Here is a 15,888-nt window from a genome sequence, read left to right as displayed (position 1 = left end):
CTGGCTATCATGGAACTCAGGCTGTAGACCAGGCTGGCCTCGAACTCAGAAATTCACCTGCCTTAGGTGCTTTTCAAAACACCAATAAAAACATAAAATCTTCCACTTTAAGATTTGTGTAGCTGAATGTGGCGGTAAGCATATTTTAATCCTAGCACTCAGGATGCAGAGTTGCATAGTGAGATCCTATCTAAAAACAAAATTAGATATCTAAGTATAATATTTTTAAAAAGAAATCTATGTATATTTTTTAGTTGTTCGAAACAGGGTTGCCCTCAAACTCGTAGATATTTGCCTACCTCTGCTTCCAGGGTGCTGGGATACCAAGTATGTATACCATGTCACTTTGCGATATTTATTTTGCTCTTTGCAGGTATGTGGCTTAGGGAGGGGGTAGCCATGATGCAGGAATGTGGCTTAGGGGGAGGGTAGCCATGATGCAGATATATGTACCTAAGTGTAGGCACCCAAGGAAGTCAGAAATTTTAGATGCCCCAAAGCTGGAGTTAGTACTGGCTTTTGTGAACTCCAGATCTCTATAAGAGCAGTACACATTCTTAACCTCTAAGTCATCTTTCTTGACCAACGATATAGTCTTTAAAAATATATGTAACCAAAATATTATACTTAAATATTGTAAGAAATATATTGTGTCTTAAACATTAATTCAAAAAGTAAAAGGATGGCTAGGTGTGGTTGTTGGGTCCCACCTATAATCCCATCTCCAGAGGGACTGAAGGAAGAGAGGAAGGAAGAGAGGTTAGTACACTGTAGTATTCACATTTTGCCTTCTGTTGACTTGTAGAGAACTGTGCTCTTCTGCTGGTTCTTACAGTTAATCTTTAAAGCTATTGCTGAGCTATCAGAAGGCTTAAACTTGTCTGGCCAGGGATACTGCCGTGACTCTGTCTCCATCCTCACTCAGCCCAGGACTACTGAAAAGCTAGTTGGATTCTACTGCACTATAGCTCCTGAGGGTACCAAGTGGGCCTGCTTCAGATCACAATGATGCATCTGTTTATATCCTGTTCATCGGCAGGAAAGAAGTCGGAAACAAGCAGTCTAGTGTTCATCTGGTGCCACTGACCAGAATGTCCCAAGCACCCAAACCCCAGTTACCTGGCAATACAAAGGATCCATACTGTGGGACACACCCAGAGTCATCGCAGCTCTTCAGTGATGATGACCAAGTCATAGTTTCCAGCAAATGTTTCCAGTCTCCAGAGCACAAGCAGCATGGGGCATACAGTATCCAAGAAGCTGCTGAGTATTACAGGGTAAGCTTTAAGAAAAATCTGCAGGAGTCTGAGTGACTTCTGGATGACTGATTGATTGATTGATGACACAGATGTAGTGGTTCTCCAGAAACGATCCCTGGGTGTTGATTTAAGAAATACCACAAGCCGGGTGGTGGTGGCACAGATCTTTAATCCCAGCACTCTGGAGGCAGGGGCAGGCGAATCTCCAAGTTTGAGGCCATCCTGGTCTACAGATCAAGTTCTGGGACTGCCAGGGTTGGTTTCACAGAGAAACTCAGTTTTGGGTGAGCTGGGATAGGGAATCCTCCTATTCTCACACAACAAGCTAACCTGCAACCCTGTGATCTGTTTGTCTGTAGAAGTTATTCCAGGAAACCCTGGTTACATTGAGGGAGAAGCTTGAAGCAGCTACGAGCTTACTGGCGGAAGAGCGAGAGAGAATGGTGACGATTCAGGTGATGGTTTATCCTGATGCCGGGGAGGGGGACCTGCCATTAAGATTACTTGATGAATTCTGGATGTCTAGTAGTGGAAATGATAACATAGCTATTGCCATAACACAAACCAGAATAAATATCCAATAAGAGATATTCAAGGGTTAATAACTGGTTTTATTAAATGGTGCGTAATAAGTAAAAAATATGAAAAAAGAGAGAGAGCAAATCAAGAGAAAGTATTTTCAAGGGAAAGAAGCTAAATACTTTCAAGATTTGTTTTTATCCTTATCCTATTTAAAGATATGTTTTAAGGTTTATTTACAAATAGGTGTGAGCACATACACTTGATGCCAACGGAGAATAGGAGTAAGATTTAGATCCGCTAGAGCTGGAGTGGTGGGCTTTGTGAGCCACTTGATATTGGTGACGAGATGCCTGGTCCTCTGCAAGGGCAGCACGTGCTCTTTTAAGCACTGAACCAGCTCTCTATCCCAGAAAGTTTTATTTCTTGATAAGGAACTCTTCAAAAAAAAACGAAAAGAAAGAAATTTCATTTTAAAGTTGACCCAAGAGACGATTTTGCAGAAATGCAGATATAAATATCTTGTAGCATATTAGAAATAAATCTTCCTATTTTATTTTTTAGTTTAATTTTTTTGTTTTGTTTTTTTCATATGATTTAAACAAAAAATTAGCAGTGACACATGCCTGTAGCTCCCAAAGTTGGGAAGGAAGGCAAAGTTTGAACTTACATAATGATTTCCAGCATAGCCTGAGGTAAACTGGCAGGACATGTCTCAAGAGGACAGCTGTAACAAAAAGAAAAAATAAATAAATAAAACACATGCACACAAACTAGAGGACCTTGGGCAGAGATGATGTGCATCAGTTGGTAGAGTGCTTGCTAGCATGCATTGAAAGCCCAATGTTTGGTCCCCAGCAAAACCAGGCATGGTAGGAATATTTGTAATCCCATTGCTAGAGACGGGTAGGCAGGAGGGTCAGAAAGATGTTCACCGTCATCCTCAGTTACAAGCAAGTTCAAGGCCAGACTTTATCCCACAAAGAACCAAACAAAATGTTTTTGCTTAGGGCTTTGCTCATGGAAGAGAAAGCTCCCAGTGTTTTCAGCCATAGGTCATAGGTTCCTTAGCTTGTTTGGTTTTGAACACCAGGCTTTCAAGTAACTCACACGGGTTTCAAACACACCACTCCCCTGCCTCAGCCTCAGCTGCCCTAAGACATCATACCGGGGCTGCTACGTCAGCTTTATAAAGTCAGTGAGCATACCTTCATCCGCAAAGTTGAGTTTACGATTTTGTTGATATCTTGGTAACTCTTCCCTGGATTCCCTCTGTCCTTCAGAGTTAGGGCTTTTCTTTCTTCCCTCGGGTTTCATGTCCCTTTGTGGTTAAACAGAGGGGCACAACTGTTGTCAGTTTATCCTGTTTAACCTGAAATCTGTACCCTGCGAATCCGAGGAAGGAAGAAGAGCAGAGGTTTAAAGAGATGATCGAGGCCGAGTATAAGATGCGATTCCAGTTACTGACTGAAGAGGAGGAACTGGCAGCCTACAAAGTTGACCTGAACTTAAATGGACCTAATCCGGACCAGCTGATGAAGTGTGGCACTGAGCTCATGCAGAAGTCCCAAGAAATGCTACAGGTAAGAAGCTATTCTGGATGGAGAGTAGCTAAGCAGTGTACCCACCCCCAAATAAATTATCCAGTGGCACAGGCCAGTAGGGGACACCTTTCATCCCAACACTTGAGAGGCAGAGGCAGGTGAATCTCTCTGAGTTAGAGGCCAACCTTGGCTACTGAGTGAGTTCCAGGACAGTCAGGGCTACACAGAGAAACCCTGTCTGGAAAAAAAACACAAATCCAAAAAAAGTTTATCCAGTGACAACTATGTGTGTAGCGTGTACAAGTGTATTTACATGCAGTTCTTTCATAAGATACTGTTCGAACACTCATATAAATAGAGAAGCAAGGAAGGAAAGACGTCCACACATTTAATTTTATATATTCATTATCTCATATTACAGAGTTAATATACCTGCAACCATGGAAAGACACATGGCTAAGACAGCATAAATATTGTTTCCATGCAGAGCCACATTGAGAGAATTAACCTCAGAAGATTCCCAGGGATTTTATTAATGGTCTAGTAGTTACTAGCTTTTGGGTAGCCTTGGGCCCGTGTGGCTCAGTGTCTAACCTAGTTTCTTTAGCTGTGAAATGGAAACAACAATGGCCTCTGGTTCATAACATTGCTGTGAGGCTTGACTGAGATCATCTACAGAGGGCCCCTAGACAGTGCCTGGTACATTTTCAGCAGTCTACAAATAGCAGGCACCGTTATTACAGTTGGGATCTTTAATAGCAACGGGAGATTAAATGTAAACTATAGCCTTCTATAAGAGGCTTGCAGAATTGGCTGCAGCTGTACTAAGGCGTGCTACTCATCATGAGGGCTAGCTGGCATGACTGTGCGTCAGTGAGGAACTCTCCAACACAGAAATGATTTCCCAAATGAGAAGAAAAAAATAAAACCTCTAGTATTGGGGTTTTTTTTTCCTAATTGATGCAACCATAATCAGGTAGAATACATTTAGAAAGACAAAAAGGAAACCAGTTATCAACGGCCTCATTATTTAAGCATATTGATTAAAGTATCAATTTTTAAATTTGTTTTTAAGTAGCCAGCCAGGCATGCTGGTACATGCCTGTAATCCTAGCACCCTGAAGGCAGAAGCAGGTTAATCTATGAATTCAAGGCCAGTCTGTACTACATAAAGAGTTACAGAACAGCCAGGGCTATGCAAAGAGATGCTGTCTTTTAAAAAAACAAAACAAAACAAAACCAAAAAAAAAGTGGTTTTGAGATAGTCTCACTATTTAGCTCCAGTTGGCCTCAAGCTTGCTTTGTAGACAGGTTGGCCTTGAACTGACAAAGATGCCTGCCTGCCTCTGTCCCCTAGGGCTGGAATTAAAGGGATACCACGCCCTAAGTGATAATTTTAATTCATGATGAAACATTCAAGTTCGGAACAAAATGTCACACCAGAAAGTGTGTGGTGTGTTTTGGGTGTCATGTTTGTTAATCTGAGTAAAGAGATTTCATGGACAAATGCCTACCTAACTTTGCTATATTAAACAGTAAACGTAAAATTGTATTTCTTTGTTTATTTAGAAAGGAAATCTCCCTTTGTAGTCACTGCTAGCCTGAACTCATGATCTTCCTGCATCTTTTCTCCACATCTCAAATTCGACCACCTGGCCTCAGGTTTCTATTAAAAGGCATTCTGCTCCACAGAGAAGCAGGGCGTTACCTGATTATGTCTTTTCCTAAGACATTCAGCAATTCAGGTTTCCTGGCCAAGGTTCAATTAGTAAATAAAAGGACATAGTGATGTCTTTAATCCCAGCACTTGGGAGGCAGAGGCAGGTGGATTTCTGAGTTCGAGGCCAGCCTGGTCTACTGAGTGAGTTCCAGGACAGCCAGGGCTACACAGAGAAACCCTGTCTCGAAAAAACAAAAAACAAAAAACAATAAACAAAACAAAACAAAAACCCATCAGTTGTTAAGAGTACTGTCTACTCTTCTAGAGGACCTGGGTTCAATTCCTAGCACCCACAACATAGCTGACAACAGTCTGACTCCAACTCCAGGGTATTTGACACCCTCACAGACATACATGTAGGCAAAACACCAGTGCACATAAAAAAAAAAAAAAAAAAAAAAAGGTACAGAGTTCATGAGGAGATGCGTCTGCAGAGACTTAGACACCTGGGGAGAGAGAACATGGAAAAACTGAAGGCGAGTGAAGTCCGGCTTAGTGAGCACCTGCGCAGCCTCCAGATGATGATCACGGACCTCGAGAAGAACTGTGGGGAATCGGCCGTTGCACTGCTCCAGGTAAGCCTGGGAAAAGCCATTCCTCAACAGCATTTGAGGACTGCAGAGTGAAGAGACTCATTAAGGGTCCCTTCCTGAATGCCGGGTCCAGTGATCTTCAACCCAGTGTGAAAGCTAAGCAGCCATTGTCCCCCTGCTAAAAGCACTATGAATACTGTCGGTGGTCTGTAAATCAGTACAGACGTAGGGGAAGCATTGAGCTTCCTCAATGCCCACTTTGGGCATATGTCTGAAGAAAACTAATGTGCCAAAGAAACTTTTACAGTAGTAGGAACAGGTAAAGATATGTGATTCATATAATTCATATATAAGATATTGTTTATTCATGAAAAAGACAAAATTAGAATTAAATTTTATGTAATATATATTAAATAATATGTAATTATATATGGCATATAATATATTATAATTTAGATGATATTTGGGATCCTTATGTTAATTGTTGGCATAATAAGTCAAGCATAGAAAGAAAAGTAGAAGATTTGAATTCCTACGTAGAACTTAAATTGATTAACAAAGACTGGGGAAAACTGGAAAGGGTGATGGCAGGGGAGGTTGACTGGTCCATACTGAATTAGAGGTCAAAGCATAGAGAGATGACTGATCAATGACAGGTATAATAAGCCTTGGAGTTTTTCTATACATGGGCATAACAACCTGAAAATGATAATATACTGTATTTCTTCTTATTCAAAATGAGTGCTTTAATGCTAGGGGATTTCTATGAGTTCAAGCCATTCTGATCTACATAGTCAGTTTCAGTCCAGCAAAGCTACATATAGTAAGACCTTGTCTCAAAAAATAAGAGACAGTTCTGATATGTTTTGATCATGTTGAAGGCCCTCAAACTCTTACCAGATCCACCCCTCCTTCCCACCCAGCTTGCTTGCTATCTCTCTCTCCCTCTCCCTCTCCCTCTCCCTCTCCCTCTCCGTCTCCCTCTCCCTCTCCCTCTCCCTCTCCGTCTCCCTCTCCCTCTCCCTCTCCCTCTCCCCCCCCCTCACCTTTCAAGACCAGTTTCTGCTGCCCAAATATTCTTGGATATACGCTCTTCCATAGGAGAGCAGTTACCTTACCAAGGCCTGCAGTCTTAAAGACAGCTGTCTCTCCTTCATCCAGCAGCTTAGCAGTTTCTAATAATCCCATGCCTGGGATTGAGATTGTATTCCCAACTAACCTCTCCATGCTAGGACTTAATGTAACTTAGGTTTACACATGTCTATGCATGCTGTCACAACTGCTGTGAGTTCATGTGTGCAGCTGGCCCGATGTGTCCAGATGTTTCCCTGTAGCCATCCACGGCCTCTGTAGCTTACACTTTTTCTCCTTTTCCAAATGATCCCTGAGGGGTGTGTGTGTGTGTGTGTCTGTGTCTGTGTCTGTGTCTGTAAGTGCATGCATGATCTAGGTATCTTTCTAAATGTAAAAACATAGGACTTAGATCAATTTTACCGTAAGACAGATATTTGAGGAGCTTAGTCAGGTTCTCTCTGATTGAAGCAGAGGTGAATCTCCCACAGTGCACCCACACATCATGATCCCCACAATGTATCCTGGCGGGGTGTAGAGCTGTTTGATCAAGTGATTCGTCACCTGAAAACAATTATCTCAGCATGTTTGAGAGCCAGACATAGTGACTCATGCTTGTGATGCCAGTACTTGTGAGGATGAGGCAGAGGGATTGCTGTGAGTTACAGGCTAGCTAGGGCTACAGTGAGATACCTTGTCTCTAAAACAACAAAGGAAAACAGGCTCAAATTGAGATGTGCCTCTCTAGGGAAATCAGTTAAAGAGTTTTACAGCCATCCATGGAATACTCTATGAAAAGAATGAAATCCAGGCAGTGATATTGTCTTGAAAATAGCTCATTGCATGGGCATGGAGTAATTAGCACAACTGCTTTTTGTTCAGATTTTAGAAAAGAATTGATATTTAAGTATGTGTGTGCTTATTAACATTCACAGATGCTGGCAAAAGACAAAAATCCTCCACAAAGTAATGAACTGGATCCTGAAAATGGAGGCAGGTTGTACATTGCTGTTGTCTGAATGTTAACATAGGTTCCATACATTGGAATCATCTTCCGGGGCCGCGGGATTAGAGATGGAATCTTTAGGAGGTGACTGGCCAGCAGAGTGGCACTCTCCTATAGGGACTGTAAGTGACCTTATGAAAAAAGCCTCAGGAGATAACCCCTGAAGAAATAGTTCAGCTCTGGAGCCCAGCCTATTTCCAGACAACATGAGCAGGTGTGGCCCAGTTATGCTTCTGCTGACCTGGATCCAGAGGCCCTCTAGGCCTAGTGGCCGGGGCTCCATCTGCTCTGCGCACGTCTTTCTCCCCCAGCAACAGAAAGGAAATACACGGGTACCGTTTAAGAGGAGACAGGGAGAGAAGAGGGTGAGAAAGTGTTATACTTTGTAGTGTCTTTGACATGACTTATAAATGCTTTGGTTTAAATACCCAGTATTAATCTTGTCTCTCTCCCCCCCTTAGAATGCAAAGTGCTACTTAAAAAGGTGAGTTTCTAGAAATCATTGGATGAAACATGGGACCAACGTCTGGGACACATGAGAGATGGGAATGCTGGGTAAAATAAGGTTATATCTATGGATCAAAGTTAATTCGAGTGAATATCCGGGACTGATACTGTCCTTCTTTTTTATTTGTTTGTTTTAGGAGTGAGTCTATACTGCTTCAGAGCCTAGAGCCAGCTCAGGTAACAGACCTGAGTTCCTGCCAGATAATCGAAACGAGCGGTGTTCTACTGAGGCTCCAAAGTAAGTGGGCCTAAACATGAATACAGTATACCCAAATTACGTATGGAAATCACATGGCCATCCCAGCAACCACAAACATCTGCTCATGTTCATTTTCAAGCTGTCTAGATACTGTAGGCACTTCTATGGTATGAGGCAAGGATTGAACGCCCATCCTGTGTATGTGCTAAGCACCTAGTCTACTACTGAGCAACAGTGTGGATGTATTTTCAGTTTACATTTCCTCAAGCACATGACATCAAGTTACATTAGAGTCTGTCGAGTAATTCCTTTATATAGTGTTCCTCGTCATTAAATTTGTAATTTATTTTAAATAATGTCCAGTTGGTTAGAAGGGAGTTTCTTTTATCTAATGTTCTTTTTTTATTTTTATTTTTTTGGTTTTTGGAGACAGGGATTTTCTGTGTATCCCTGGCTGTCCTGGAACTCACTCTGTAGACCAGGCTGGCCTCGAACTCAAAATGTGCCTGCCTCTGCCTCCCAGGTGCTTCGGTTAAAGGTGTGCAGCACCTCTGCCTGGCTTATCTAATGTTCTTGATGGGTTTATTTTTTTTTTTTCTAGTTTCCCCCAGCACTTGTTTTCTATTTGTGAATGTATGTTTATGGGTTTGCTTTGTTTTGTTTTGTTTGTTTTTGATCACAGGTCCTCTGTGTAGCCCTGACTCTTCTGGAATTCATATTGTAGGGCAGGATAGCCACTAACTCAGAGATCCTTCCACCCACCTCTACCTTCCAAGCCCTGGGATTGAAAGTGTGTGTCATCATGCGGGAAATTTTTTTTTACCTTTTTTTTTTTTTCCCCAAGATAAGATTCTCTGTGTGTCTCTGACTGTCCTGGAACTCACTGTGTTGACCAGGCTCCCGTAGAGCTCACAGAGGGCTCCCTCCCAAGGGCTGTGATCAAAGATGGGAACCACCACTGCCCCAACTAGAGTTTCTTTGTTCTTGAGATAGTATTTGTAGGAATGCTGAGGTTAGGGGTGGAGATGGTGCCCCACCCCCAATTCCCCACCCAGAGGGCATTTTATACTGTTTTTGCTAGTCCTCTGGTTGTATTAAGAACCTGTGAGCCGGGCGTGGTGGCGCACGCCTTTAATCCCAGCACTCGGGAGGCAGAGGCAGGCGGATTTCTGAGTTCGAGGCCAGCCTGGTCTACAAAGTGAGTTCCAGGACAGCCCGGGCTACACAGAGAAACCCTGTCTCGAAAAACCACAAAAAAAAAAAAAAAAAAAAAAAAAAAAAAAAAAAAAGAACCTGTGAAAACTTGCAATTTAAACTGAGCACTGTGACTCTAATAAGGTCAAAACGGGCTGCCAGTCCAGGGGCTGAAGTTAATTTAACTCACTGAAGGTAAGAAATCAAACTTAAAGAACCTTGTGCCGGTTGCCTTTCTGTTGCTGTAATGAAACACCGTGTATGACCAAGGCAACTTATAGAAGAAAGAGGTTATTTGGGACTTACAGTTTCAGGGGGTTAGAATTCATGATGGCTGAGCCTGGTGGGTGAGGCAGGGGGAGCAGACACAAGGAAGCTGAAACAGCAGCTGAGAGCTCATATCTACAACCACAGGCATGGAGCAGAGAACACAGAGGGAATAGCAGGATGCTTTTGAGACTTTACATCCCGGCTCCAGTGATACACCTCCTAATTCTTCCCCCAAAGTCCCTTCAACTGAGGACCAAGTGTTCAAACCTATGAGCCTGTGAGGACCCTTTCTCAAACCACCACTATGATGATTTGTTTATTCGTGGGCCGGGGAATCAGACTATGAGGAGGTGTGGCCTTGTTAGAGTAGGTGTGTCACTGTGGGTGTGGGCTTTAAGATCCTAGTCCTAGCTACCTGGAAGTCAGACTTCCACTAGCAGCCTTCACGTGAAAATGGAGAACTCTCAGCTCTGCCGGCACCATGCCTGCCTGAATACTGCCATGTTCCCACCTTGATAATGGACTGAACTTCTGAACCTGTACGCCAGGCCCAATTAAATGAATTAAACGTTGTCCTTTATAAGAGTTGCCAGTTGGTTAGAAGGGAGTTTCTTTTATCTAATATTTTTTTGGTGGGAGGGGTCATGGTGTCTGTTCACAGCAGTAAAACTCTAAGACAACTACAGACCTACTACTGGTTGTGACATTAGAAATAAATGTTCTGAATAAGTCTAATGAAAAGGTTGTAGATACTACTAACTAAGAAACTCAAATAGAAAGGGGTCAGGTTGAAATCCCATTTGTGGTTTACTATGTTTCAAATTCCCTTATGATTTCTAACTAGTGTTGGTATTTTATTTAGGGACTGGGTCATCATCATTCAGAAGGGATTTAAAACTGAGCCTAGGTGATGTCATGTTGGGAGGAGATGCAACCAGTAAAAAAGGATTGTGTTTCAGGAGCCTGGGAAAATCACCATATTTACTGGAAAAGGGGGGAGCAAGAATCACTTTCCCAAAGTTATAAAGAATTACCTTGTATGTCACGATCTGAACTTGATTTCCAGGAGTTCCCTGGGGTCCTAGCCTCTCTGGTATGTTTCTGGTATGTTTAATATTAAGAGATTATACTACACACAGCAAGCTTCGTTTTAAGATGTGACTAGCATGTAAAACTCCTCCATTGTCTTGTTTTCTGCATGGACCTGTGTTTCATTTACAAAACATCTTTAGGGGATGCTACTTGGATCAGAAGTGACATCTGCATGTGGCTGATTAGCACAATTTTACGGACCTTGGTTTGAAGAAACCTTATGCCCTTATGCTTTTACCGTTTACTTCTAATTTTTCTTTCTCCCCAAACAACAGGCTGCTCCATAATGATACCAGTATCATTTTTCTCCCATGGTGTCCATCCAGCAATGTAAAGCTTTGCATTGCTTTTCTGGACTTCTCCTAAGTTGCCTCTGCTGAGTGTTGCTTGTGGCAGAGCTGCTCCATGTTAGAAACCATAGCTCGGGCACAGGTTTGCTGAACTCTAAAGTTAATTAAAGTTCTCTTCGTGCAGGACATATTACTTTGGACCCAGACACAGCTCACCCCTCCCTAGTCTTATCCGAAGACCTGAGAAGTGTGGGATTCGGAGAGACACCAAAGACTGGACCTGGCACTACAAGGAAATTGGACTTCGGCGCTTCTGTATTGGGTGCAGAGAGCTTCACCACGGGGAGGCATTATTGGGAGGTGGCTGTGGGACAGGCAACCCAATGGCAGGTGGGCATATGTGACTGTACAGAGAGAAAGGGCAGCATTCCCGGGGATTCCGGGGATAAAGTCTTGCTCATGGGGTCCATGATGGGGACCGATTGTACCCTCTGGGTCTTTCCCCCTTTAAGAAAGGTCTGCCTGAGAAACCAAATGTTCAAAGTTGGAGTCTTCCTAGACTGTGAATGTGGGCAAGTATCCTTCTACAACGTGACAGAGCAGTCCCTCATTTACAGTTTCTCTGACCTTACCTTCCGAGGAGCGGTTAAACCAATATTTTCTCTTTGTATTCCAAATGGAGACATGAGTTCAGACTCTCTCACTGTCTGTCTTTCTCAGACTCATCCCTGAAATGCTGCCGATAGCTCTTCATCTTCCTGTGTGTGGAACCCAAGATCAAAAGAGACACAAAAATAAGATCCAGACTTTGTGAACACCCCTTATGTAATTAATCGAATATAATCCAATAAAGCCATTAGACTTAATGTGGCTCTCTGCATGTGTTCAGTAGAAGGAGCTCTTTTTAAGTTCAATGATGATGGGACTCAGGGGATCAAGGCACTTACAGACAATGCAGATAGCCTGAGTTCAATTCCTGGACCTCAGAGTAAAGAGAAAGAACAGACTTCTGAAAGTTTTCCTCTGACATTCACATGCATAATGTGGCAAGTGGTTATTGTTCTACTAAAACAAATAAAGTACAATAGAAAACAAGGCAATAATGAAGAATTGTAACATTGAATATAATACACACACTCACATATATACATGAGATGTATCATATATATGTGTGTGTGTATATATATATATATATATATATTGAGCAAATATATGATACATCTCATGTATATATGTGAGTGTGTGTGTGTATGTGTGTGTGTGTGTGTGTGTGTGTGTCATACCTATATATCACATACATGGTCAGCATATATAATATGTGATGTATATGATTGGAAAGTTAGAATATATGAAGACATTCTTGTTTCGAAAGACCTAGAATTTGGACTGCAGATGCATTTTTAAGAACACTTGTGTGATTACATCTAGTCAGCAATGAAAGCTGGGTGATTGCTATGTGTAGGGATAATCTCTTGTGCACTGTGTGGAAGCATCACCTGTGAATTCAAAGCAGATGGCCTGTTAGCAAAAGGCAGAAAGTAGCAGATGCAAGTTCCAGCAGAGAGATTGGAACTCTGAGAAAGAGAGAAGCACAGGAGGATTCTGCAGACTCACTCAAGAAGGTCATATGAAACTGAGAAGTGGTGACCAGCCATGTGACAGGCATAGGATAGTTTAAATGAGTGATGTAAGTTACAAGGTAGTCAGGGAAACGAGCCTAATCTTATGAGCTAGGCATTTATTCATAAGTACACCTCTGGGATCTGGGCACAGGTGGGAAAGCCCACAATGACATGTGTCTCTCAAAGCATTTTGAGTGGGTCCTCTTGTTACTCTTGCTACTAAGATGAAAGCATCCAGTCACTGACCCTGGGTATCTGAGCTTGTATTGGTTATTCTACAAAGAGAAGGGTCTTATGATTTCCCTAAATATTTTATCTGAGTAATGAACTGTCAGAGAAAATGTGAATATTTATGTTTTTCAAGTATTTGCTACTTCCTTCTGACAAAGATTGTATTTTTTATTTATTTTATTTTATTTATTGTAAATTGTGTGTCTATGTGGGAGTATGTGTCTGTTAGTGCAGGTGCCTATAGAGAACAGAGGTATCTTCAACCTGGAGTTAGAGATGGTTGTTACTTGGAATTTAACTTTTATTCACCTGATCTAACTGTTGTCTCCAAAGCTTTCTGCCTCCGTCTGCTAACCTGGGCCTAGACCTGGAAGCCTGTAGCCTCCATACAATCTTATTTAGGCCTAGAATGTTTTCAGCCTCTGAGACTTACAGCTGAATAAGCTCACCTTTCAAGCTGTTTTTGAACTCTGGCTGGTCTTACTTGGGTGTTCTGGCTCAAATTCCCCTCCCAGGCTGACTGATTCAATCTGGCTTTTCTATCTCTGTCTCTCCTGAATTGCTCTGCTTGACCTCATACTAACTTTGGCAATCTGTTCTAATCTTCTAGCTCCTTCTCATTCTCTGGCTCATTCTGTCTTTACCTGTATCTAACTTCTTTTCTCTTTAATCTGTCTCTGTCAAATTCTCCCAGATAAAAAAGCAAAAAACAAAACAAAATCTGCCTCCTTTTTCTTTTTTCTCCCTGCATTGCCCCATAAGTAGCTTCTCTTTCCACTCTTTTCTCCTGAGAGCTGGGCAGATTCTATTCTGACAAATCTTTCTCTGATTCATCACTTTGTCTGCCACTGGTTTAAACATCACTTTCAAACAAGGGTACTTTCTTCTACAAACTAACTTTACCTTTATTGTTTGAGATTAAATGTGGGTATTAAGGGCCTGTCTGTATTCCAGCCAGAGGGATTAAAGGTATGTGCTTAGGGCTGAGCCGCACCACAAGTAGAAACAGTGTTTTTTAGTATAATCCAATTTTGGGATTTACAATGTGATCAGAACAGGTGCTGAGAATAAATCTTTGGTCCTCTGGAAGTAGAACACAATCACTTGGACCCTCTCTCTAGCCATTGAATTCATATATTATTTCTCTTCTGTCCTTTTTTCTTTCTTTTATTTATGTGTGCTCACTGGTATGCCTAGGCTGTGACACTCTAATGTGGAAATCAGAAAACAATTGTGGGAGTCAGTTTCTCCCTCCACGATGTCAGTCCTAGAAGAAATCAAACTGTCAGGATTACTGGCAAGCTCTTTTATCCATTAAACCATCTTGTTGGTCCCTCAAATGAAATTTCTATTTTTTTTTAAATTATCTTATGTATGCAGGTGTTTTGCCTGCGTGTATGTCTGTGTCTTTGGTGCCCATGGAGGCCAGAAGAGGGGCTCAGATCCCCTGAAATTGTAGTTACAGATGGTTGTGAGCCACCATGTGGGTGGCAGAAGTCAGACCTTAGTCCTCTGGAAGAGCAACCAGTATGCTCTTTTAACTGCTGAGACATCCCTCCAGCCCTACAAACCCACCCAAACAAAGTTACTTCTTCTCCTCCTTTTCCTCCTTCTCTTCTTCTTTTGGTTTTTCATTACGGGATTTCTTTGTATAGGCCTGGCACTCCTGGAACTCATTCTGTAGACCAAGGCTAGCCTCAAACTCAGAGATCCACCTGTCTCTGCCTCCCAAATCCTGGGGTTAACAGCCTCACCACCACCTGGATGAAATTTAGTTTCTTAAACCTAGGAGCTAGGAGAAGGCAGACTGAGCAGAGTACTGTGCAGGTCTGAGGGCCATCAGCCATAGGCATTTACAGCAGCACTCATCTGTAACTTTAGCACTGGAATTGAGGACACAGGCAAATCCTGAGAACTGGTTAACCTGCCAGTCTGACTGAGAGAGCGAGGGACCCTATTTCAAATAGCTTAGAGCACCATAGCAGAAGACTGAAGCCAACTTCTGCTCTATGCACCCCTACACACACACCTAATAAGAGACCTGAAATGCTCAGGGTTTTGAAATATCATTTCTGACAGCTTTTATCTGCTCTTGGCATTTGTTTGGTGGCCCAGTGGAAAATGCTTTAGCCACTAAGAAAGGTAGCTGTATTTGCATAAGAACTGTGTGAATAGAGTTTATCATACTTTACTTCCTTAATACTTTCATTACCAGTTGAGAAAAGATATGACATAAACCCAGGCTAACTTCAGATTACCTATAGCCTTGATCTCTAGCTGCAATTGCACTCACTTGCCAGATTAAATAAGTAATGGCACATAATTTGTTATAGTCTTTGGTTGTCACTTTGTACTCCTTCTCCTCTTCTTCCTCTTTCTCCTCTTCTTCCTCCTCCTCTTCCTCCTCCTTCTCCTTCTCGGCATTCATTTGTAATATTCAAAAACACAGAAACACAAGCTCTCCAATTCTAACAAGTTCACACCCTACAGGACAGCCTTTAAAACCTCCAAGCAGAGGCTGCGATTCCTATAAATATCTTTCCCTGATTTCCTCATTTTTGATAAATATGCCACAAGAAACTTTGTTTCTAAGCCTTTTCTGATCAGTAGGGTGTGGGGATCGTCTGCAGAGTCTAGCTGTCAAGATCGTTTTATCTTTGAGCAACAAAATGTAAATTCACCATCTACACTAGCATTTATCAACCTATGGGCCTGGGGTTCCCTAAAACGATCAGCATACCAGAAATGTACATTACAATTCATAACAGTGGCGACATTACAGTTATGAAGTAGCAATAAAATAATTTCATGGTTGGGGGTCACCACAACAT

General features: G+C 42.1%; 1 protein-coding gene across 1 annotated transcript; it reads left to right on the top strand.

The window, feature by feature from the left end:
- The first annotated feature begins 1,091 nt into the window (after positions 1 to 1,091).
- Positions 1,092 to 11,936, top strand: Triml2 (tripartite motif family like 2). The gene is made up of 7 exons (XM_021170893.2): positions 1,092 to 1,277; positions 1,619 to 1,714; positions 3,182 to 3,361; positions 5,477 to 5,617; positions 8,114 to 8,136; positions 8,297 to 8,397; positions 11,389 to 11,936. Exons 1-7 carry the CDS (start codon positions 1,092 to 1,094, stop codon positions 11,934 to 11,936), a joined length of 1,275 nt encoding a protein of 424 aa, XP_021026552.1.
- The last annotated feature ends 3,952 nt before the right edge of the window (positions 11,937 to 15,888 follow it).

This window comes from Mus caroli, unplaced genomic scaffold (assembly GCF_978045245.1).
Source record: "Mus caroli unplaced genomic scaffold, Mus_caroli_1 scaffold_10, whole genome shotgun sequence".
Taxonomy (NCBI): domain Eukaryota; kingdom Metazoa; phylum Chordata; class Mammalia; order Rodentia; family Muridae; genus Mus; species Mus caroli.
This window is presented reverse-complemented; position numbering and strand designations above follow the sequence as displayed.

Coding starts and splice junctions, on each gene's coding strand:
- Triml2 (XM_021170893.2), top strand. CDS start 1,092: ATGTCCCAAGCACCCAAACCCCAGTTACCTGGCAATACAAAGGATCCA. Junction 1,715..3,181: donor AGAGAATGGTGACGATTCAG/GTGATGGTTTAT, acceptor AATCCGAGGAAG/GAAGAAGAGCAGAGGTTTAA. Junction 8,398..11,388: donor TGTTCTACTGAGGCTCCAAA/GTAAGTGGGCCT, acceptor CTCTTCGTGCAG/GACATATTACTTTGGACCCA.